Source organism: Scyliorhinus torazame, chromosome 13, assembly GCF_047496885.1.
Source record: "Scyliorhinus torazame isolate Kashiwa2021f chromosome 13, sScyTor2.1, whole genome shotgun sequence".
NCBI lineage: Eukaryota > Metazoa > Chordata > Chondrichthyes > Carcharhiniformes > Scyliorhinidae > Scyliorhinus > Scyliorhinus torazame.
In genome coordinates, this window is record NC_092719.1 from 171,056,183 (window position 1) to 171,079,870 (window position 23,688).

A 23,688-nucleotide genomic window follows, 5' to 3' on the forward strand; every position below is an offset into this window, starting at 1 on the left:
TCTGTAAAGATTTAATCACCTGCTAATGCTCGTATTCCAAGCATTGTCTGGCATCTTTGAATTTGTCTATATATATATATATATGTTTCTGGAACTAACGCCGGCATCTCCACATCATAAGAAATGATGGGCAGCGGAGCACAAAAATAGACCCTATTTGTAAACCGGCGATGTGGCTGGGGGAGAAGGGGTGCCAGGTTAATAACGGGTATGGCCGAGTCGTCGGCCAGAATTCAGCGAGACGTGGGCCGCCTGCCAGGCCGGAAGTAGCTCTGCCGGGCCGGAAATGCCGTCTCCATGGTAACCAGGTTGTTTGCAGGGGCGGTAGCGGTGGCTGCAGCCGGGGATCAGCGGCGGACCGAGATTGAACAGGTCGGCCGGCAGTCAATGTAAGTCACTCGGCAAGCGTGCAGCCTTCGGGCAGTTTTGAGGCGGGTTCGGGGCTGCCTCAGTCCACCGTGAATCCCCGTTGATGAAGAGATCGAGTGTGGAGGAGCATCAATCGGTTCCGAGACCAAGTCACAAGTGGCGCTTTGCTTCTTCCCTCTTTCCAAAGTGCTAATGAGATCATGTTCTTGCAGTTTATACACCCCAGGATTACTGTCGACATATCGACAATTTTGATTTCACCGTCGCAGGGTGTTGCGATAAGTCCTTTCCGTGGTGTACGCATTTGTTTCAAGTTTGTTATTTTTATCTTCAATGTGCATAGCGAAAGTAGGGAAGTGATAAATATTTCCAGTAGTGGATGAGCCTGTTAACTGATTTTTGAAAAAAACTTTAAATGGATCTTTCGGAAATTGATAACAACAACTTGTATTTATATAGCACCTTTAAGATGATAAAGATCCCAAGATGCTTCCCAGCAAGAATCATAAAACAAAATTTGACGCCAATTCATGCAAGGTGTTAGTAAGGTAGATGGTCAAAAGCTTGGCGAAGGAGATCGGTGTTAAGGAGCGTCTTAAGGAAGGAAAGCCAGGTAGGGAGGCAGAGGGAATTCCAGAGCTTAGAGCCTAGGCAGCTGAAGAAATTGCTATCAATGTGCAGCAATGAAAATTGGTAACAGTCAAAAAGCAGGAATTGGAAAAGTACAGGTACCTCTGAGTATTGTGGGGCTGGAGGAGATTACAAATATGAGACTATGCAAGGACTTGAAAGCCAAGATCAGAATTTTAAACTCAAGACATCTCAAGCAGGAGCCAGAGTAGATCACCAAACACAAGTGTAGTAGGTGACGGGGATTTGCTGCAAACGAGGACATGTGTACCAAGGTTTCGGATGACCTTAAGTTTATAAAGGGTAGAATGTGGGAGACCAGTCATGGGTGTGTTAGAATAGTCATTTGATAAGGTCCCTCATGGCAGGCTGGTGCAAAAGATTAAATCACATGGGGTCAGGGATGAACTAGCTGGATGGATCCAGAACTGGTTTGGCCATAGGTGACAGAGGGTAGTAACAGAAGGGTGTTTTTCCGAATGGAGGTCTGTAACTAGTGGTGTTCCGCAGGGATCAGTACTGGGACCTCTGCTTTTTGTAATATATATATAAATGACTTGGGAGAAAACGTAGCGGGTCTGATTAGCAAGTTTGTGGGTGATACTAAGATTGCAGGAGCTGCGGATACTGATGAAGATTGTCAGAGAATACAACAGGATATAGATAGGCTGCAAAATTGGGCAGAGAAATGGCAGAAGGAATTTAACCCGGACAAATGCGAGGTGATGCATTTTGGTAGACCCAATTCAGGTGGGAGCTATAAAATAAATGCCAGAACCATCAGTAGCATAGAGATACAGAGATTGGGCGTGCAGGTCCACAGATCCTTAAGAGTGGCAGCACAGGTGGAAATGGTGGTAAAGAAAGCATATGGCATGCTTGCCTTCATAGGACAGGATATCGAGCATAAAAGCTCTAAAATTATGTTCCAGTTATATAGAACGTTGGTTCGGCCACATTTGGAATACTGTGTCCAATTCTGGTCACCACACTACCAGAAGGACGTGGAGGCTTTGGAGCGAGTACAGAAAAGGTTACCAGGATGTTGCCTGGTTATGGAGGGTATTAGCTATGAGGAGAGATTGAATAAACTGAGATTGTTCTCCCTAGAGAGACGGAGGCTGAGGGGCGACCTGATAGAAGTTTATAAAATTCTTAGGGGTACAGATAGGCTGAACAGTTGGAGGCTTTTTCCCAGGGCAGAAGTGACAATTACAAGGGGGCACAAGTTCAAGGTGAGGGGGGAAAGGTTCAGTGGAGATGTGCGGGGAGGCTTTTTACACAGAGGGTGGTGGTGGCCTGGAATGCACTACCAAGTGAGGTGGTCGAGGCAGATACGTAAGTGACCTTTAAGACTTATCTCGATAGGCCCTTGAACAGATGGGGTATAAAAGGATACAGGCAGTTGGCCCAGATAGGACACGTGATCGGCGCAGGCTCAGAGGGCCTGTTCCTGTGCTGTATTCTTTGTTCTAAAGGTAACAAAGGCATGGATGAGCGTTTCAACAGTAGCTGAGCTGAAGCTGAATTGAAGCAGCAAAATTATATGGAGGTGGGTGTGGACAGTTATAGTAATGCCAAGGATTTGTGGTTAGAAGCTTGTTTCAGGGTGTTATAACCTGCCTACTTACCATTGGCTGGGGACTAATGACAATCCCACAATCCTGTGGGAGTATGAGCTTCCCCAATGAGGGGGGCGGAGAAACCATTAGTAAACTCCTAGTATAAATAAAGCTGGCCAGTTCAGGAACCAGTAGGAAGGAGTGTGCAGCAAGGGAAGTTGCTGCTGCTGTTATATATATATGTTATTGTAAATAAATGTTATTACTTTGTATCCTTAAAACTCGTGCTGGATTCTTTGTGGCCCTCACAAAACTGGTGACGAAGGTTAAAGTGAATAGCTGTCTACACTGCTGAAGCCACCTCCCTGGATTTTTGTTGGATACAGGTTGGAAGTTGTTTTCTATTATACCATGCCTCTACGGACGTTTGGATGTTTTTGATGCTGCGCTGGAAAGCTGGAACCAGTACACACAACGGTTGCGTTACTATTTCCGGGCAAACAATATCAGCAAAAACGAGCGCCAGGTGGTCATATTGCTCACTGCCTGCGGCCCGCATACGTTTGGGGTGATTAGGAGCCTTACGTACCCAGTTGCGCCGGACACCAAAACGTTTGATGAACTTGTGAATATAGTGGGGCAGCATTTTAACCCAACCCCGTCCACGATAGTCCAGTGTTACCGGTTTAATACCGCTGAGAGGACCCCTGGAGAATCCCTTGCCGATTTTCTATCCAGGCTACGCAGGATTGCGGAGTACTGTGACTATGGTGAGACCTTGTCAGAAATGTTACGCAACCGTTTGGTTTGCGGTATTAACAATGCGGCCACCCAGAGAAAGTTGTTAGCTGAGCCAACATTGACTTTTCAACAGGCCATTCAAATAGTATTGTCCCGAGAGAGCGCAGAACGAGGAGTGCAGGAGCTACAGGGAATGGAAGTGCATGCCTTGGGGCGCAACCCCTTTCATCCGAAAACATCCCCCCACACTTCTGCGGTACCTTGGGCGAGGCAACGTCCGGACCAAGGCCAGTGGCCGTCGGACATTCCTCCCCGAAGGTAGCCTTCTCCAAAACCAATGGATGAGGAGCCATGTCCATGTCAGACTTGTAGGCGCCGACCCCGTCGCGGACGGCGGTCCTGGGAGCGCCAGCGGCGCCGTTGTTCCGACCGAAACTGGGACCAGCCCAGGGGCCGTACCTTCCATGTGGATGAACCTGCGGCGACTACTCCTGAGGACGTGGAGATGGAGGATGACTGCCTGCAGCTGCATTGTGTGGCAGCTCCCCGTGTGGCCCCCATTAAGGTGACAGTACGGGTCAATGGCCACCCGCTTGAGATGGAGTTGGACACTGGCGCAGCGGTCTCTGTGATCGCCCAGAGGACATTCGACCGCATCAAGCAGGGTATACAGACCCTTACATTAACCGACTCACAGGCCAGGTTGGCCACCTACACGGGTGAACCACTGGACATTGCAGGAACTACAATGACCCCTGTTGTTTATGGACGCCAGGAGGGGCGTTTCCCACTTATCGTGGTGCGTGGCCATGGGCCCAGCCTGTTGAGTCAGGACTGGTTGCGCCATTTGCGGTTGCAATGGCAGCACATCCTCCAAACAGTTTCTGAAGGATTGACTGAGGTGCTAGGACGATACCCATGTGTATTCCAGCCTGGTTTGGGGAAAATAAAAGGGGCCGTAGCCCGTATCCAAGTCGAACCAGGAGCCACGCCGCGCTATTTCCGGGCGCGCCCGGTGCCTTACGCCTTGCTCGAGAAGGTAGAAGGGGAGCTCACTCGTTTGGAGAGTTTGGGTATTATCAGGCCCGTCCGTTTTGCTGACTGGGCAGCACCAACTGTACCTGTAATGAAGCCAGATGCCACAGTTCGCTTGTGTGGCGACTATAAACTTACAGTGAATACGGCTTCCCGACTCGACTGATAGCCAATGCCTCGCATAGAGGATCTCTACGCGAAGCTTGCAGGTGGACTCTCGTTCACAAAATTAGATATGAGTCACGCCTACCTGCAGTTGGAGCTGGACCCTGCCTCCCGACCATATGTAACGATTAATACACACCGGGGCCTGTATGAATATACACGGTTGCCATTTGGAGTATCCTCTGCCTGCGCAATTTTTCAACGTGTTATGGAGGGCATTTTGAGAGGTTTACCACGTGTTGCTGTCTACTTAGATGACGTTTTGATTACAGGGACGCCGGAGCAGGAACATTTGGAAAATCTGGAGGCTGTCCTTAGACGCCTTTCGGAGGCTGGAGTCCGTTTACGTCGCACAAAGTGCGTATTTCAGGCAAAGGAAGTAGTCTACCTAGGTTAGCGGGTGGCCCGCGAAGGTTTGCACCCCGTCGCAGAGAAGGTGCGTGCAATTCAACATGCCCCCGCCCCAACTGACACGTCGCATCTTCGTTCTTTTCTCGGTCTCGTAAACTATTACGGGAAGTTCCTCCCCAATCTGGCAACTATGCTGGGCCCTTTGCACCTTCTGCTAAAGAAAAATCACACCTGGGTTTGGGGTCAGCCGCAAGAAACCGCTTTCCGGCGGGTAAAGCAACAATTGTCGTCGTCTGGGTTACTAACCCACTATGATCCTGGAAAGCCTTTGCTCGTCACATGTGATGCATCCCCGTATGGTATTGGGGCCGTCCTGTCCCACAAGATGGAGAACGGGGCCGAGCGACCGATAGCTTTAGCCTCCCGCACATTGACTGCAGCGGAGAAAAAGTACGCGCAGATCGAGAAGGAGGGCCTGGCAATGGTTTTTGCGGTGAAACGCTTCCACCAGTACGTGTATGGCCGCCATTTCACTATCGTGACTGATCATAAGCCTCTGCTGGGACTTTTCAGAGAGGATAAGCCAATACCGCCCATTGCTTCCGCACGGATCCAGCGCTGGGCTTTGTTGCTTGCTGCATACGAGTATTCTCTGGAGCACAAACCAGGTACGCAGATAACAAATGCCGACGCACCGAGCCGATTGCCTTTATCGACCGGCCCCATGTCGACCCCCACGACCGGTGAGGTGGTTGCAACCCTAAATTTTATGGTCACCTTGCCTGTCACGGCATCACAGATCCGTGAGTGGACCCAGACGGAGCCAGTCCTGTCAAAGATTCGGCACATAGTCCTGTATGGTGGGCAGCATAGACAGCTCCCAGGCGAGTTGCGGGCATTTTCCTCCAAGCTGTCAGAATTCAGCGTGGAAGACGGCATCCTCTTGTGGGGGACGCATGTGATTGTCCCGGAAAAAGGCCAGGAGCTGATACTAACAGACTTGCACAATGGGCATCCAGGTGTGACCAAAATGAAAATGTTGGCCCGGAGTTATGTCTGGTGGCCAGGCCTCGACACCGACATTGAGAAGGTGGCCCAAAACTGCTCCATTTGCCAGGAGCATCAGAAGCTTCCGCCGGCCGCACCCCTACATGACTGGGAATGGCGAGGGCGGCCTTGGGCACGCTTGCATGCAGATTTCACAGGCCCTTTTCAAGGATCCATGTTCCTTCTGTTAATTGACGCCCAGTCTAAATGGCTAGAGGTGCATAAGATGCAGGGGACAACGTCCTGCACAACAATTGAAAAGATGCGTTTGTCGTTTAGTACGCATGGCCTCCCCGAGGTGCTGGTCACGGATAACGGCACTCCATTCACGAGTGAGGAGTTTGCGAGGTTCACGAAGATGAACGGCATACGCCATATCCGCACTGCCCCTTACCACCCGGCTTCAAATGGGTTGGCAGAGCGCGCAGTGCAGACATTCAAAAGAGGCCTAAAGAAGCAGTCTTCCGGATCAATGGACACGAGACTGGCTCGCTTTTTGTTTACGTATAGGACCACGCCCCATGCGGTGACTGGGGTAGCTCCCGCAGAACTCCTAATGGGCCGGAGACTTCGCACCCGCCTTAGTATGGCTTTCCCGGGCATTGGCACAAAAATACGCCGCACACAAGAACGGCAGGGACAGGGATTTTCTCGGCATCGGCCGATTCGGCAGTTTGCGCCCGGTGACCCAGTGTTCTTTCGGAATTTTGCTGGTGGTGCCCAATGGGTTCCTGGTGTAATCTTTCGCCAAACGGGCCCTATATCTTAACAGGTGCAAGCCCAGGGTCGTCTCCAGCGCAAACATGTAGACCACGTTCGGTCCAGAAGACTATCCCCTCAAGATTCCCCGCCCCCGGAGCTCATTTCTACAGCCGCAGAGACCAGAGACAAGGGAAGGTAGTCCTCACAATCTTCCACTGGTGCCTCACTCGAAGCCTGTGCAGGTCGTTACGGAACCGAATGGAGATAGAGACGCTGACATGACGGAGGCAGCAGACTCTGACTCCGAGATGGAGACACAGGATGCATCAGAGGGGGAATCCTCGGGTCCATGGGCCGTGGATGTGCAACCGTTGCGCCGTTCATCACGGAAGTGCCGGTCTCCGTCTCGTTTCACGCCGCCTGATCCAGCGCCACGTGCAAATGGTGTCCAGCCTGCGGCCAAACGAGTCCGACGCCCTTCTTCGCCAGGGTCTTCGGTGGATTCCTTGGACTTTGGGGGGGAGGGTGTTATAACCTGCCTACTTACCATTGGCGGGGAACTAATGACAATCCCACAATCCTGTGGGAGTATGAGCTTCCCCAATGAGGGGGGCGGAGAAACCATTAGTAAACTCCTAGTATAAATAAAGCTGGCCAGTTCAGGAACCAGCAGGAAGGAGTGTGCAGCAAGGGAAGTTGCTGCTGCTGTTATATACATATGTTATTGTAAATAAATGTTATTACTTTGTATCCTTAAAACTCGTGCTGGATTCTTCGTGGCCCTCACAAAACAGGGTTTAATAAGACACACAGTTTGATTTAGCCTCGGGCAGTTGCCAGATAGAGGGACATTATTGGTAGCTAGAGAACAGAGTTTATAGCAGAAAGCGAAGATCATCGTTTTATTCTTCCCAATATTTAATTGGAGGGCATTTCAGCTTGTCTAATACAAGGTGTTGACAAGTAGTCTGATAATTTAGCAACAACAGAGGGGTTGAGGGAGGTGATGAAGTAGAGCTGGGTGTCATCAGCATACGTGTGAAAACTAACACTGTGCTTTTGGCTGATGTTCCCAAGGGGCAGCATGTATCTGGAAAATAGAAGGGACTAAAGATAGATCTTTGGGGGACAGGAGTAGGAAATGAAGCTATTGCATATGATATTCTAGTTACAATTAGATGGATAAGAATAGAACCAGGTGAGTCCTGTCCCACTCAGCTGGACGACAGTGAAGAGGTGTTGGGGGACATCATGCGGTAAACATATGAAAGGCAGCAGACAAGTTGCAAATGAGAAAGTGGTCACAGTGACATAGGATGTAATTTGTAACTTTGTTAACGATTATTTTGGAACGTTATTGATAACAACAATGACTTACATGTATATAGTGTCCTTAGCATAATTGAAAGCATGCTGAGGCATGTTATAAAACAAAGAATGACACAGAGCTCAATAAAGACATATTGGGTCTGATGACCAGAAATGTGGTCAAAGAGCTGAGTTGTAAAGGGTGAACCTTGAGATATGTATAGGGAGGGAATTGGAGATTACAGGAATAGGGAGGTGAGGGGTGAGACCATAGAAGGATTTGAAAACGAGGATGAGAATGTTAAATCAAGACATTGCTTGACTGGAAGCCAATGTAGGTCAGGGAACATGGGGGAGATAGGGGAATGGGCATTGCAAATTGGGATATGAGTGGCAGAGTTTTGGATGACCACTAGTTTATGGACAGTATTCTTGATGTAGGTCCTGCTCACTGGTTGAAGAAGGGGTGGGAAAACAACATTGTTTAAATGGAGATTGAATTAAGTGCCTATCAGGCACCGAAGGGGCTAGCACAAGGGACCTTGCCAGGAGACCTCTGGCAACCCTGTTGAGATTTGCTGAATAGTTTCAAGGAGGCATGGGAAACCCAGGTGAGTTTGGACGAATCCCTGAGCCGCCACTAATCCCAGTGGACTCTGGGATAATGAACCGTAAGTGGCTTGTTAATGAACCTAATTGCACAGTGGGCAAGTTCTTCCCGTCACCCCATTCCCACCACTTGCTTAATGGTGTCAGTTTTACTGCTGGCGGACCCTTCCCCCTCAATTATGTGTGCCTACCCGCCACCTGCTTCAAGAAGACCACCATCATACCGGTACCAAAAAAGAACCTGGCACCGTGCCTCAACGACTACCGTCCTGTGGCCTTGACACCTAATATTATGAAGTGCTTCGAGAGATTGGTCATGAGACACATCAACTCCATACTCACAGAATGTCTTGATCCATTGCAATTCGCATACCGCCGCAACCGGTCCACAGCCGACACTATCTCTTTGGCCCTACACTCATCCCTGGAGCATCTTGGCAACAGGGACTACTTTTTAAAAAAAATGTGTTTTATTACAAACATGTATCAAAACAGGTTAGAACGAACAAACATCCCGGGAAACATGCTTCCCAACAATCAACTATACAGTCTGTACAGATTATTCCCCTTTTTCAACCCCCCCTCTCCTGCGACGAACAGCCCCTCAAACACGGTCACAAACATCTCCCACCTTTCCTCAAACCCCCCTGAAGAACCCCTTAACTCATACTTTATCTTCTCTAACCGCAGGAAGTCGTACAGGTCACCCAACCAAGCTGCTAGCCCCGGTGGCGATGCCGACTGGCACTCCAGCAAAATTCGCCGCCGTGCAATCAGAGAGGCAAAGGCCAAGACATCAGCCTTCCTCCTCTCCATGAGCTCCGGCTTCTCTGAGACCCCACATATCGCCACCAAAGGGTCCGGATCCTCCACCTCCTCCACTATCCTGGCTAAGACTGCGAACACTCCCGCCCAGAATCTTCCCAATTTTTCGCAACCCCAAAACATGTGTGCGTGATTCGCTGGCCCCCGCCCACACGTCTCACACTCATGTGCTACCCCCACTCATTCTCGCCTGAGTCATATGCACCCTGTGCACCATCTTAAACTGTATCATTCCACCGAGCAGAAGATACAGAAATTTAAGAACACGCACTAACAGATTCAAAAACAGCTTCTTCCCTGCAAATTCTTGCACATGAGGAGGTCCCGTTTACCTTTCACAGTGCCTCACTCCATGCTCCCCAATTGATCTCCCCTACCAATTCCGCTTCCCATTTCTCCTTGATCTTCACCACCCGCTGGCCTCCCTGCTCCCCCAGCCACTTGTATATATCCCCAATTCTTCCCTCCCCTGCCACATCCGGAAGCAGCAGTCACTCCAGCAGGGTGTATCCCAGCAACCTAGGGAACTCCCTCCATGCAAAGTCCCTAACCGGCAACTGGGACTCCTATGTCAGACTCTTATTCAACACATAATCCCAGCCAAGCTCATATCAATACTCCAAAACCTAGGACTTGGCTCCTCCCTCTGCAACTGGATCCTTGACCTGCTGACCCATAGACCACAATCGGTAAGGATAAACAACACCTCTTCTTCAGTACCAGGGCCCCGCAAAGCTGCGTATTTGGCCCCCTACTATACTCCCTATACACACGACTGTGTGGCAAAATCTGGCTCCAACTCCATCCGCAAGCTTGTTGATGACACGACCGTAGTGGGTCAGATCTCGAACAATGATGAGTCAGGAGAGAGATAGAGAATCTTGTGGCGTGGTGTAGTGACAGAAATCTCCCCCTCTACATCAGCAAAACCAAGGAGCTGGTCATTGATTTCAGAAAGTGAAGTATCGTACACACCTCTGTCTGCATCAGTGGTGCCGAGGTGGAAATGGTTGCCAGCTTCAAATTCTTAGGTGTGCACATCACCGACAATCTGTCCTGGACCACCCACGTTGACACTACGACCAAGAAAGCACAACAGTTTCCTCGGGAAACTATGGAAATTCGGCATGTCCACATTGACTCTCACCAATCTTTACAGCTGCACCATAGAAAGCATCCTATCTGGCTATCACAGCCTTGTATGGCAACTGCTCAGCTCAAGACCGTAAGAAACTACAGAGAGTCGTGAACACAGCCCTGTCCATCATGCAAACCCGCCTCCCATCCATTGACTCTGTCTACATCTCCTGTTGCCTTGGGATAGCGGGCAGTATAATCAAAAAACCCTCCCACCCGGGTTATTCTCTCTTCCAACCTCTTCCATCGAGCAGAAGATACAGAAATCTGAAAACACGTACTAACAGATTCAAAAACAGCTTCTTCCCCACTCTTACCAGACTCCTGAATGATCCTCTTATGGACTGAATTGATCTCTCCACGCATCTTCTCTACTGAGTAGTACTACATTCCATAAACTTCACCTGATGTCCATGTCTTTGCTTTTACATTGTGTATCTATCGTATGTCCTATGTTTTTCATGTATGGAATGATCTGTCTGGACTGAAAGCAGAACAATATGTACCTCTGTGCCAATAACTACAGTCACCAGGTTTGTAATTGGGAACACAATTAAGTTTTATTAATAACCATAACTATAATTAAATCTGCAGCAAAAACCACTATTATCTACTTCCTAACCCCCCTCTTTAACTCACCCCTATATATATATATATATATATACACACACACACAAGTCAGACAAACACAGAGGGGAAGAGGGGTGTAAAGAAACATAATAAGTAAAAAGTATAAAAGTCTCTTTATAGATGGATGCCTTCTAGTACACCTTTCTTCAGTCTAGACCTTCAGTTGCAGGTTTTTGCTTTCAGTCTGTAATGGTTTTCATTGTAGATTCATCCAGGTCTCGGGTTCAGAAAACAGCAGGCACACAGTATTTCTGAAGAAGGAGAGAGCTCACAGCTTCTTCTCTCTGCATCCAGGACCCAACAGTCCCTTCCTGGGTTCTCGGAAAACCATCCCACACAGGGAGGACCCAATCACTGGCTGTCGTCAGGCAGAATACAGCCTTTGGCCAATTCATTGGCCACCAGCCAACCAATCGAATGGAATCCCTCCGATCTCTCGGGTGCCAGAAAGTCTGCATTCTGCTGTTCAAAAGCTAAATCTCCAAAAGCACAGTATACTATTTTGCAAGTTCTGAGTTCCTCACTTCCTCTGCTTGACTTATAAAGGTATATGTCCATTAAATATCCATGGATCAAAATGATAATGGCAATGTAAAAGAAATGGGAAATAAGGGAATTAACAGGAAGGGCCCTTACAACTATGACAGTGATATGAATATATGACTTTGTCAATTACTATATAACCTCAAAAATCAAGTTAAGTACAGAAGGGGAGTCATAGCCTTCGCCGATAGTGTAAAACAAGTACTATTGGAACTACTACTCATTTTATACTCTGACCATTGAGGCTAACTTGTATTGGGTAAAATTTAACTTCAACAATGATACACAACAGATGGTATCAATCAGTTTCCTCCTGAACACCCAGGAAATGATCCCATTAGTTATTTATAACACTACAGATAATAACACTGATTTTGGTGATTTCATCAGTCCTGGTAAACAGGTTCTGAACATTGCACCATGTGGACATGGTAACAGTAAATTCATATTTGGGGGAAATGCAACCCTAATAAACTGCACAAGATCTTTTCCATTCCGTAGAAGTAGGAAGACTTTCTTCTGCCTGGGTGCATGATATTATTCAATATAATTATTTCATTCATGGAGTGTAATTGAATTCTATTTACTAAGTGATCTCACAGGGTAGAAAGATCAAATGACTCCTGAGCAATGAAGTGGAATGATTGAACAACATAGGTTTTCACTTGTCAGTTGGAGCACTCAGCACAACTTTTAAAAGGCCAGAGAAGAAAGGCTAAATGGTTCACAATTGTATGTGTGCTTTCTTGATCAACAAGTCTGAAGACTGCTGATTGCTGCTTCTCACTATAGTGCATTTCAATTTCTAAAATGTGCAACATCTAAGGGCGGCTGAGGACCCGGGTTCGAATCCCTGCCCTGGGTCACTGTCCGTGTGGAGTTTGCACATTCTCCCCGTGTCTGCGTGGGTTTCACCCCCACGACCCACAATTGGGAAAAAAAAATAATTGGGTACTCTAAATTTATTTTTAAAAAACTCATAAAAAAAGCAAAATAGAGTAGGATAATAGGTAAGTGGATAAAAGGAGAAAAATTAAGTCAATGGAAAAGACTCAAGAGTGTCATGTGCAGGATAAAACGGGCTACTGATTCATTATCAGCCCATTGTGCACTCTTGTCCTGGCAAATTTACCCCAGAAAGCCTGCTCACAGTAAATTTCTATCAGCAACAAAATAACAAAAGTCTAGCCATGATTCAACCCTCTTCACACGATAATTATGGATACTAAAGCCTAGCTCATCTCATACATCCAGAATAACGTGCAGTCATACATGTCAGGCGTAGAAGTTAGCCACTCGGTCCTTTGAACCTGCTCCACCATTTGATAACATTACCTACATTATACCAGTGACTTTAATTCAAAAGTACTCAATTGGCTGTAAAGCAATTCGCGAGATTGTGAAAGATGCTGCTTAAATGTAAGTTTTTGCCTTTCTTTCATTACACCTGCATGCAGTAGGTAGAATGACTAGCAATGGTGAAATTGGAGGCTGTATGCTGATTTTCTAAGCATCATTACAAAGCAGCCAACTGCTGTTAGGCAAGTGACTACAGGGTGGCACAGTGGTTAGCACTGCTGCCTATGTCGCTGTGGACCCAGGCTTGATCTCTGCCCCGGGTCACTGTCTGAGTGGAGTCTAGCTAGCCCACCCTGAATCCCATGTGATTTTAGTTTTTGTACCAGTCTGCAATGTTGGACCTATTCAAACGTCTTACTAAAGTCCATATAAACGACATCTACAGCCCTTCCCTCATCCATTTTCTTTGTCAGCTCTTCAAAGTTGGGGAGACATGACCTTCCCTGTACAAAACCATGCTTCCTGTCACAAACTAGTCAATTTTCCTCCAAATGTCCATATATCCTGTCCCTCAGTATCTTTTCCAACAGCTTCCCCACCACTGATCTCAGGCTCACCGGTCTATAATTTGTTGGATTGTCCCTGCTTCCTTTCTTAAACAAGGAAATAACATTGGCTATTCTCCAGTCCTCTGGAACCTCGCCTGTGGTCAAAGAGGACGTGAAGATATCTGTTAAAGCCCCAGCTATAGGGCAGCACGGCGGCGCAGTGGTTAGCACTGCTGCCTCATGGCGCCAAGGTCCCAGGTTTGATCCCAGTTCTGGGTCACTGTCCTTGTGGAGTTTACACATTCTCCCTGTGTTTGCGTGGGTTTCACCCCAACAACCCAAAAATGTGCAGGGTAGGTGGATTTGTCATGCTAAATTGCCGTTTAATTGGAAAATTTTAATCGGTCACTCTAAATTTATAAAAAAACACAACAAAACAAAAAAAGCCCCAACTATTTCTCCCCTTGCCTCCTGCAGTATCCTGGGATAGATCCTATCCGGCCCCAGGGATTTGTCTACCTTAATGCAATTTAGGATACTCAACACTTCCTCCTTTGACATATTAACATTCTCAAGCAAGTTCCCACATCTACCCCTGACCTCAACATGTGTCGTCTTTCTCCCTGGTGAATACCGATACAAAGTGCCCATTAAGGATTTCACCCACTTCCTGTGGTTTAACGCATAAACTTCCCTCCATTGTCCTTAAGTGGGTCTACTCTTTCACTTGCTACCTTCTTGCTGCTAATATATGCATAAAAAGCCTTGGGATTCTCCTTGACCGTGATTGCTAAAGACATTTCATGGCCCCTTTTAGCCCTCCTAATTCCACGTTTAAGTTCCTTCCTATTTTAATTGTACTCCTCAAGAGCATCGTCAGTTTTTAGATGCCTAGACCTATCGTATGCTTCCATTTTCCATTTGACTAAGCTTACAATTTCCCTTCTCATTCATGGTTCCCGAATACTGCCATTTTTATCCTTCATTTGTGCCTGTCCTGCACTTCAATAAACTGGCCTTTAAAAGCCTCCCACATGTCAGATGTGGATTTGCCCTCAAATAGCTACTCCCAATCCACGTTCCCCAGTTCCTGTCTAATTTGGATGTAATAGGCCCTCGCTCAATTAAGCACCCTCACCTGCTGTCCTTATCTATGACTACTCAAAATCTTATGGAATTATGGTTGCTAAGCCCAAAATGCACCCCCACTGAAACATCAATCACCTAGCCTGGCTCATTCCTCAATACCAAACCTAGAATGCCTCCCTCCCTGATCTTCAATCACTGGCCCTCCAAACAGATTTTAAAGCACAGTTTATACCATGTGCTGCCAATTGTAAACAAGCAGAAAGAGGAAGTTGATTAGCCATAAACAGGATAATGGGAACCCAAGACTCTCGGCCTCACTGTTAACCACCCGGCCTATCTTTGTGTTATCCACAATCTTACTAATCCTACCCCCCACATAGTCATTTAAGTCATTTATATAAATGACGAATAATAGGGGACCCAGTACAAATGACTGGACACTGGCTTCCAGTCACTAAAGCAGCCGTCTGTCATCACCCTCTGTTTCCTACAGCTCAGCCAGCTTTGAATCCACCTTCTCAAGTTCCCCTGTATTCCATGTGCATTTGTCGTCTTCATAAGTCTCCCATGTGGGACCTTGTCCAATGCTTTGCTGAAATCCATGTAAACTACATCAACTGCACTACCGTCATCTACACATTTAGTCATGTGCTCAAAAAATTCAATCAAATTTGTTGGGCATGACCTCCCTCTGACAAAGCCATGCTGACTATTCCTGATCAAACGTTCCTTGCCTCTCCAAGTGAAGATGGATTCCCTTCTTCAGAATTTTCTCCATTAGTTTCCCCAGCACTGACGTGCGACTCACCAGCCTGTAATTCCCTGGCTTATCCCTATAGCCTTTCTTAAATAGTGGGACCACATTCGCAGTTCTCCAGTCCTCTGGCACCTCCCCCGTGGCCAGAGAAGAATTAAAAATTTGGATCAGGGCCCCTGCGATCTCCCTCGTCTCCCACAGTAACCTGGGACACAATACATCCGGACCTTTCTCCACTTTTAAGCCTGTCAACACCTCAAATACCTTGTCCCTCCCTATGACACTTGTTCAATAACCTCACAGTCCCTCTCCCCGCGTTCCATATCTGCCTCCTCAATCTCTTGGGTGAAGACAGATGTGAAATATTAATTTATCGCCCTACCAATGTCCTCTGGCTCCACCCACAGATTCCCCCCTTCGTCCCCAATGGGCCCTACCTTTTTCTTAGTTATCCGCTAAAACCCATTGATATATTTATAGAATATCTTGGGATTTTCCCTACCTTTACCAGCTAGAGATTTCCCATATCCCCTCTTTGCGCCCCCTAATTGCTCCATCCTGCACTTCCTATATGAAATGAAATGAAAATCGCTTATTGTCACAAGTAGGCTCCAAATAAAGTCACTGTGAAAAGCCCCTAGTCGCCACATTCCGGCGCCTGTTTGGGGAGGCTGTTACGGGAATTGAACTGTGCTGCTGGCCTGCCTTGGTCTGCTTTCAAAGCCAACGATTTAGCCCAGTGTGCTAAACAGCCCCTATACTCACTAATGCCTCTGTTGATTAGCTCCCCTTGTACTTATTAAAAGCCTCTCTCTTCCTTCTCATTATACCCTGGATATCTCTGTCATCCATGGTTCTCTGGGCTTGTTACTCCTTCCTATTACCCTCGAGGGAACATGTTGGGCCTGTACCCTCCCCATTTCCTCTTTGAACACCAGCCACTGCTCTTCTGTAGATCTCCCCATCAGTAACTTGTTCCAATCTGGCTTGGCCAGATCCTGCCTTATTTTACTAAAGTCTGCTCTCCTCAATCCAAGACCTTTTTCTGCAATTTGGCTCTTTCCTTACCTATGATAAACTTAAATTGCACCATGTTGTGGTCACTATCACTAAAATGCTCCTCCATCATCACATCAACCACCTGTCCGGCAATGACAACATAGACTGCTGATTTAAGTTCAGAGAGTCTTGAGAAGTGTAAGGTATTTAATTTTGTGGTTACCCTCCCTTCCAGGGGTTTCACTTACACTTTTCAAGCGGACCTTCAACCAAGAACATTCTTGCGACAGTTGGTGTGAATAATAGCTGCTGCTGCTGACCTTCTAGCTTTGATTTTCTGGGGGAATTAAAAAAAGAAATAACTGCCAGCCTGATGAGTCCAATTATTTTTAAAGCTTGTCTGATGCTCTGGCCACTCAGTCAGGAAAGTGACAAGAGTTCCATTTACATCACTGAGCCCAGGTTCCTCCTAGCCCCTGGACTCCAGTGATTGGCACTGTGTGCACCCACATCTCCCTGGCCCTGGTTCCAAGATGCTGTCTTTCAGATGAGGGGCGGGATTCTCCACCGGACCACATTTCTGCCCCGACCGGCTGGCGGGATTCTCCGTTACGCCAGCCGGTCAATGGGGTTTCCCATTGTGGGGCAGCCCCACGCCGTCTGGAAACCCCTGGGCGCCGGCATAACGGAGAATCACACCAGCGGCGAATCCCGGCCCCTAGGTCAAATTGAGGTCAATTCTGCTCTCTCGGCTGGATGCAAAATTTCCTATGGCATTCTTTCGATGAAGGGCAGGCTAATCAACATAATTGAAAATAGATTATCTGATAATCATCACATTGCTGTTTATAGGAGTTTCCTGTGTAAAATTTGCCTACCACAGTGACTGCACTTCAAAAATACTGCATTTACCTTCGGGAGGTCCAGAGGTCCTGAAAGATGCTAAATAAATTAAAGTCTTTCTTATTTACACTTTTGTACATTAATGTTTTAAGAGTAAGAATCATTTTTAAAAGATCTTTGGGAATATTCACATTCTTTTGAATGAGATTTTCTTTTGATTAATTTAGATGAAGGCCTCAAAGAAAAGTGCCTGTGCACCAGAAACTGATAAAATTCGAACTCGACTGCCTCCTATATTTCCTACACCTGAATCAATTGTGAACAATGAATTTTCTACAAGCAAACTCATGCGTTACAGTTGGCACAAGTATCAGGAGCAGCTACTTAGCAAGATTATGTAAGTTGGATGTTCTAACGTGTGGCTTTTGTTGAATAAGGAGTAAATAGTTTCTTCAATTTCAGCAACCACATATTGCCCCTATCATGTAATACAGGTGGGATACTTTGGAGGCAATATTCAATTTTCATAGGGAAAGCAAAAAGGTATGTGAGGTAGCGGCCCTGGTAATTACCCCACCTGATTTTCCTTTCCAATGATCCATTACTGTTTGTGCTCCTAATTTCATTTCCACTGGGTTTAAACCTATGCCATTATTTAAGAAAGGATATATTTGCATTGAAGGCTTGAATGAAGGTTCACTAGATGGTTCCTGGTATGGAAGGGATGTCCTGTAATGAGAGGCTTAGTACATTTGATCTATATTCTTTGGAGTTTAGAAGAATGAGAGGTAATCTAGATTCTAAAGGGGCTTGACAGGGTAGACAATGAGAGTTTGTTTCTTCTGGGCTGGGGAATTTAGAACATGGGGGCACAGTCTCAAGAGAAAGGAATGATCATTTAGAACTAAGAGATAGAGAATTTCCTTCACTCAAACGTTTGTGAATCGTTTAAATTCTCTATTGGAGGTGATTGTGGCTGCTCCTTCATTGAGTGTGTTTCAAGGTTGAGATAGGTGGATTTTTGGTCTTTTGGGAAATCGAGGAATGTGGGGGCAGGGCAGAAAAGTAGAGTTGAAGCCTAAGATCAGTCAGAATCATATTAAATACTGGACCCATATAGTCTACTGTCGCTTTTGACCTTATTTTCATATGGTGCCCAAAAAGACCATTTCATAATGATTGCAGGGTTAAACTTATGATGCACCTATAAGATGCACAGAAGATATTATCATCTTAGGCTTAATATTTAATCGTTTTTATTATTCATAGGATTGATGATGCACGTCGGATTTATGAAGAAACAATGCATGAACTTGAGATGCAGGATCCCATTCCTCCTGAGCCTCAGTGGCCTTCTACCGTGAGTGTTTGCCTTTTGATAAAGGTCTTCAAAAAACTGATTAAAGCTGCTGGTCTTGCTTTTGAATTGGCTTTAGTTGACCAGATCAATTTACTATCTAATTTAAACTGAATTGAAGTGATGGATTAATATGAACAGGGGTGCCAATGGATGCAAATGGCTGGGCACAATGTGATGACTGTCCCCAAGGGGTACTATTGATGAAGATTATGACTCAATCCTTGGGAGCACAGCCAGTTTTGTGGATGAAGGAAATTTTGAAAGAATGTAAACAATTGCAAAAACCTCAGCCTGAAGAGTTTCTGGGCACTCTAAGTCATTATGGGCACAGATCATTTAGGCTTAAAGTTCCACAGTCTTTTGCATTGTTTTATTTCTTTTTGTCCAGATTGCAGTATGATCTGTGCAGACATCATGCAGAAATTTCATGCTTAAATGCTCCTTTGTTTAGCTGACTGAGCAGTTTATGGGGAACATTGCACCATATCTATTCAGACTACACAGTTCAAAATCAGCTCAGAGAATCATGAATCTAGGCAAAAATATCACGCTGAAACTAAACTTTTGTGAGAAGTTGATCATTTCTCAGCAGCACTCCTGCCTCTGAGTCAGAAGAATCATAGAATCATAGAATTTACAGTGCAGAAGGAGGCCATTCGGCCCATCGAGTCTGCACCGGCTCTTGGAAAGAGCACCCCACCCAAGGTCCACACCTCCACCCTATCCCCATAACCCAGTAACCACACCCAACACTAAGGGCAATTTTGGACACTATGGGCAATTTAGCATGGCCAATCCACCTAACCCGCACATCTTTGGATTGTGGGAGGAAACCGGAGCACCCGGAGGAAACCCACGCACACACGGGGAGGATGTGCAGACTCCGCACAGACAGTGACCCAAGCCGGAATCGAACCTGGGACCCTGGAGCTGTGAAGCATTTGTGCTATCCGCAATGCTACCGTGCTGGTTGTGTGTTAAAGTTCCAGTCCAGGACTTGAGTACAAAAACATAGCTGACACTCGAGTGCAGTACTGAGGAAGTGCTGTAGTGTCACTATCTTTTGGAAAGAGCATGAAACTGAGGCTGAGGTACATGTAAAAGATTTTGTAGCACTATTTCAAAGACGAGCATGAAGATCTTCACCAGAGATTGGTGAAATAATTATCCCTTATTCAATTTCACCAAAAACGATTATTTGGCCATTATCAGATTGCTGCTTGTGGGGAGCATGCTGTGTGCAAATTGCTGCATTTCTACATTACAATAGTGACTACATTTAAAAGTATTAAATTGGCTGCTGTACTGGGGTGTCTTGTGGTCATGAACGGTGCCATATAAATGTAAGTCTTTCCTTTTTCAAATACTGGAGATATTAAAAGACACAAAAATAATTGAATTATTTATATTTGATATTGTGAAATATGTATTTTTAAATTTAAAAATATGTGGGTTAAATTCTTATTTTGGTTATTAGCAATTTCAGCTACTGATGGGAAATAGATCAAATAAAAAGCATAAGAAAATATTTTGATTTTTAGAGAATTGCAGGGACAGGGTGGTCAGGGAACAAAAAACTGTCGACACAAATAGATATAGATGTCAGTTATGTTGTGAAATTGTCAATAATATATACCTTGTTAATTCTAATTGATTTTGAAAATTTCTGATGGTGTGGTAAACATTAAAGAATTATTGAACAGACATATATATATATACATTCCTTATTTCTCTAACTTGCAGATGAACAGCGAGGCAAAGCAGAGAAGGGTAAGTACTGATTTTCATTGGAAAATGTTGCTTCCAAAATAAAAAATTGTGAAAATTAAGCTAAATATATTTGTTCCAAAGCTTATAGCAGTAATATCTTGCTTGGTGTTGTCCAATAGAAGTCACTGACTTGTCACAGGCCCGGCTACATGACACCGTTATAGCCACATTATGCTTAATATATAATGTAGGTACTTGTGCTCACATGCATATTTACTTATCAGGCATTTACTATCATTTAGTTTGAAACCTTGAAGTATTTTTCTTTCATCAACCGTTGGAATTGTATCATGAATTTATCAGTCACAATACACCTCAATACAACTTCTAAGTTTCTGTTCAGCAATTGAGATTGATACTTACCTTTATCAGATTGAATGCTGGGGATGTTAATACAGTAAGATGCATCAGAAGTGCCCCTGCTCTACATCTGGAATGTACTTGCCCTTTACCATAATGTGCCAACAGCAACATCTCTTTATTAGTTGGACTTTTCTTTTCTGCTGGCCTAAAGCAGTTATTCCAATTGATCAACGTGGTCACTCTTATGGCTTTCCTCTCCATACAATGGTGCGAGTGTTTCCATAATGTTGAATTTGTCATTTTCACCTCTGCTACCTTTTTACTAGATAGTGAATAAATATTAGCCAGATAATTAAAGCATACACAGTGATCAAAAATATTATTACACTCCACATTCCATCTTGCCATGTTAACAATAAACACACCAAGGTTAAAGTATCCATTAGGACAATGTGAATACGATGTTACAATCCCAGTTGGCGTTACTCCTCGATGGGAAGGTCCCAGAATGGAGTCCTGGCTCAGAAGACAGTAACCTTTAATTCTTTGAGGAAAACTGGAGGAACAGAATCACAGGATTGCCAATTGGCTTTTAACAACAAAAAAACATTAATTAAACATTAAATGTTTGACTATAATACAATACTCCTTCACTCTCACTTATCTTCACAAACGTACTGATTTCAAGGATAACCTATCACTCTGAAACAAACGGCAGATCCCCTCAATTGATCTTTTCTGGATTTCTCCTTGAATTACCCCAGATATTTGTCACATGAGTGACTCCAAACTCCACTTTCAAAATGATACTTTAAAATCTTCTTTCAAACAATGTTTCCATCAACTGTGTTCATCAAGAATCCACCTCCAGGTTTTCCAACTAGCTTTTCAAATTAAGTTTCCTCTTCACTGTTTTAACAAAGATCTACCTCCAGGTTTTCCAGCTTGTCTTTCAGGATTCCTTTTTGTTGAATGCTTTTACTCAAACTCCGAGATCCAGCCACCGATTGCTCATTAATTATTCAACCAACGTCTCGCAAACTGTAAGCTATCACAAACCTTAGAACCACTTCAGATATCTTTCTGGCTTCTCACTATCCAACTCCTGTCTCAATCTGCCTATGACTTCACTGAACAGTACTCTGTTCTATTTCCAGTTTCTCTTTGGTTCTTTAACCTCAGACATCTTGGCAGCTTCCCTTCATTTTGCTAGTTTCCTCAACTATCTGTTCTTTAGATTTCTGGCACTGGCGTTCCTAACTATTAATCCATTGTAAGGCTTTTCTTCCAGCAAAGCTGAGAGCTGCTCACTCTCTAGCTTCTTGTCACCAACTGCTATGAATTCAGTTAACCCAATCACAAAAAGCCTTCCTACCCCAAATGTGCCCCTGGTTGCTAAGCAACTACTCATTCCTCCTCCAAGCTTTTATTTACTTTTTAAGCTATAAACTTTCAGCACAATAGAAACACAGTTTTAACTGAAAACAAAAACCCCACCTGTGTCTAACATTAATCTAACTATAGGTTTACCCTTCCTTGCACAGAACCATCAAATTAAATCCATTAAAATCTAAACCTTATTTCTGCTATTTAACAGTACAAATATAGATTACTTAAAACTACCTCTGTTTTCCTGATGATGAGTATTGAGATCACATGCCCAATGGTGTCTGGTTTATCATAACTAACTCATCTGGATTCTCAATTATCCACATTTGGCAAGTTGTTAGCTAACTGGACAACACTGGTCCAACTCCATTTTTAAAATACATATAATATTAGGTATTATGTGGGATTGTGATGTGACTAGCTGGGACCTCAACTGTTCATTGTATTCATTAATGGTTTAATGGGAAAAATAAAAGTAGGATGAGGGGTGCAAGCATAGTTGAAAATGAGATAGTTTAGGCTTTTAAATGAAGGGAAGTAATGACAAATTGGAGATGCTGAAGGAGGAGTTACAGAAGATGAAAGCAGAGCGATTAAAATAATCCTAATTGGCACTGGAGTGTCGGGAATAGTAGGACAGTGTCAGCAGAGAGATGGAATCTCTGTGAGGGAAGACCAACAGGGAGAGAGTTGGAGAGGCCTAGCTTCAAAATGGCAAAGACATGAATTAGGATTTTGGAAATAGTGGAGCGGTAATAACAGAGAGCGGCAACATTTTGAAGGCCAAAGAAAGTGGTCTTAGCAATTCACCAGATGTGAGGAAGAAGGTGAGCTCCAGATTGATCAAGAAACTTTGTTTAAACAACTTTGGGTTTAGACTATGGGGGCAATTCAGGAGGTTAAAGCAGTCCACCATGAACTCACATAGGTGTCTATGGGAACTCAATAGTTGTCTTTGGTTTTGCTGGTATTTATCAAGAAGATTTTTTTGCTTGTTCAAATCTTCATGTCAGGTGGCAGGATGGCAATGATTCTAGGGGTCGGTGGAGAGGTGGAATTGAACGTCATTAGTGTGAGTGTAAAATCTGACATTCATTTTATTTTTTAAATTTGGAGTAGCCAATTATTTTTTCCCAATTAAGCATGGTCAATCCACCTACCCTGCACATCTTTGGGTTGTGGGGATGAAACCCAAGCAGACACGGCGTGAATGTGCAAACTCCACACGGACAGTAGTCCAGGGCCGCAACCCGAGTCCTTAGCGCCATAGGCAGCAGTGCTAACCACTGTGCCACTGTGCTGCTCAAAAGCTGACATTCATACTTCTGTGTAAATGATGAAGAGAATGCAGCAAAGGAAAGTTAGCATAAACCAAACGTACTGCCTGGGCACAGGAGGGTGACATTGTAGTGCCTACATTGAGGCAGATAGACTGGAATAATGGACTAATGCACAAATGATGTCTAGGCTTGTAAATACTTGTAACTTTGTCAATAATTCACTGATTTGATGTTGCCCTATTCTCTCTCCTGCCTTCTATTAATAAGAATTTTATAAAGAAAGCATAAATGCAAAATTAAAAAATGAAATTACAGCTTTGGGATTACTTTAATGAAATATGAGGAAGAATTCTTATGTAGTTTGTAACAGAAGTATGATGAAATAGTAATTACTTCA

The 23,688-nt window shown here is 44.9% G+C and overlaps 1 protein-coding gene across 1 annotated transcript in view; it reads left to right on the forward strand.

Moving 5' to 3' along the window:
• Positions 1-288: 288 nt before the first annotated feature.
• The window catches only part of dnah12 (dynein, axonemal, heavy chain 12), a 475,562-nt gene continuing 452,162 nt past the window's right edge, over positions 289-23,688 (forward strand). The window contains exons 1-4 of the mRNA XM_072472436.1: positions 289-389; positions 17,417-17,586; positions 18,459-18,549; positions 20,293-20,319. Coding sequence (XP_072328537.1) covers positions 17,417-17,586; positions 18,459-18,549; positions 20,293-20,319 — 288 coding nt within the window. The 5' untranslated portion in view covers positions 289-389. The remainder of the gene's footprint in view (positions 390-17,416; positions 17,587-18,458; positions 18,550-20,292; positions 20,320-23,688) is intronic.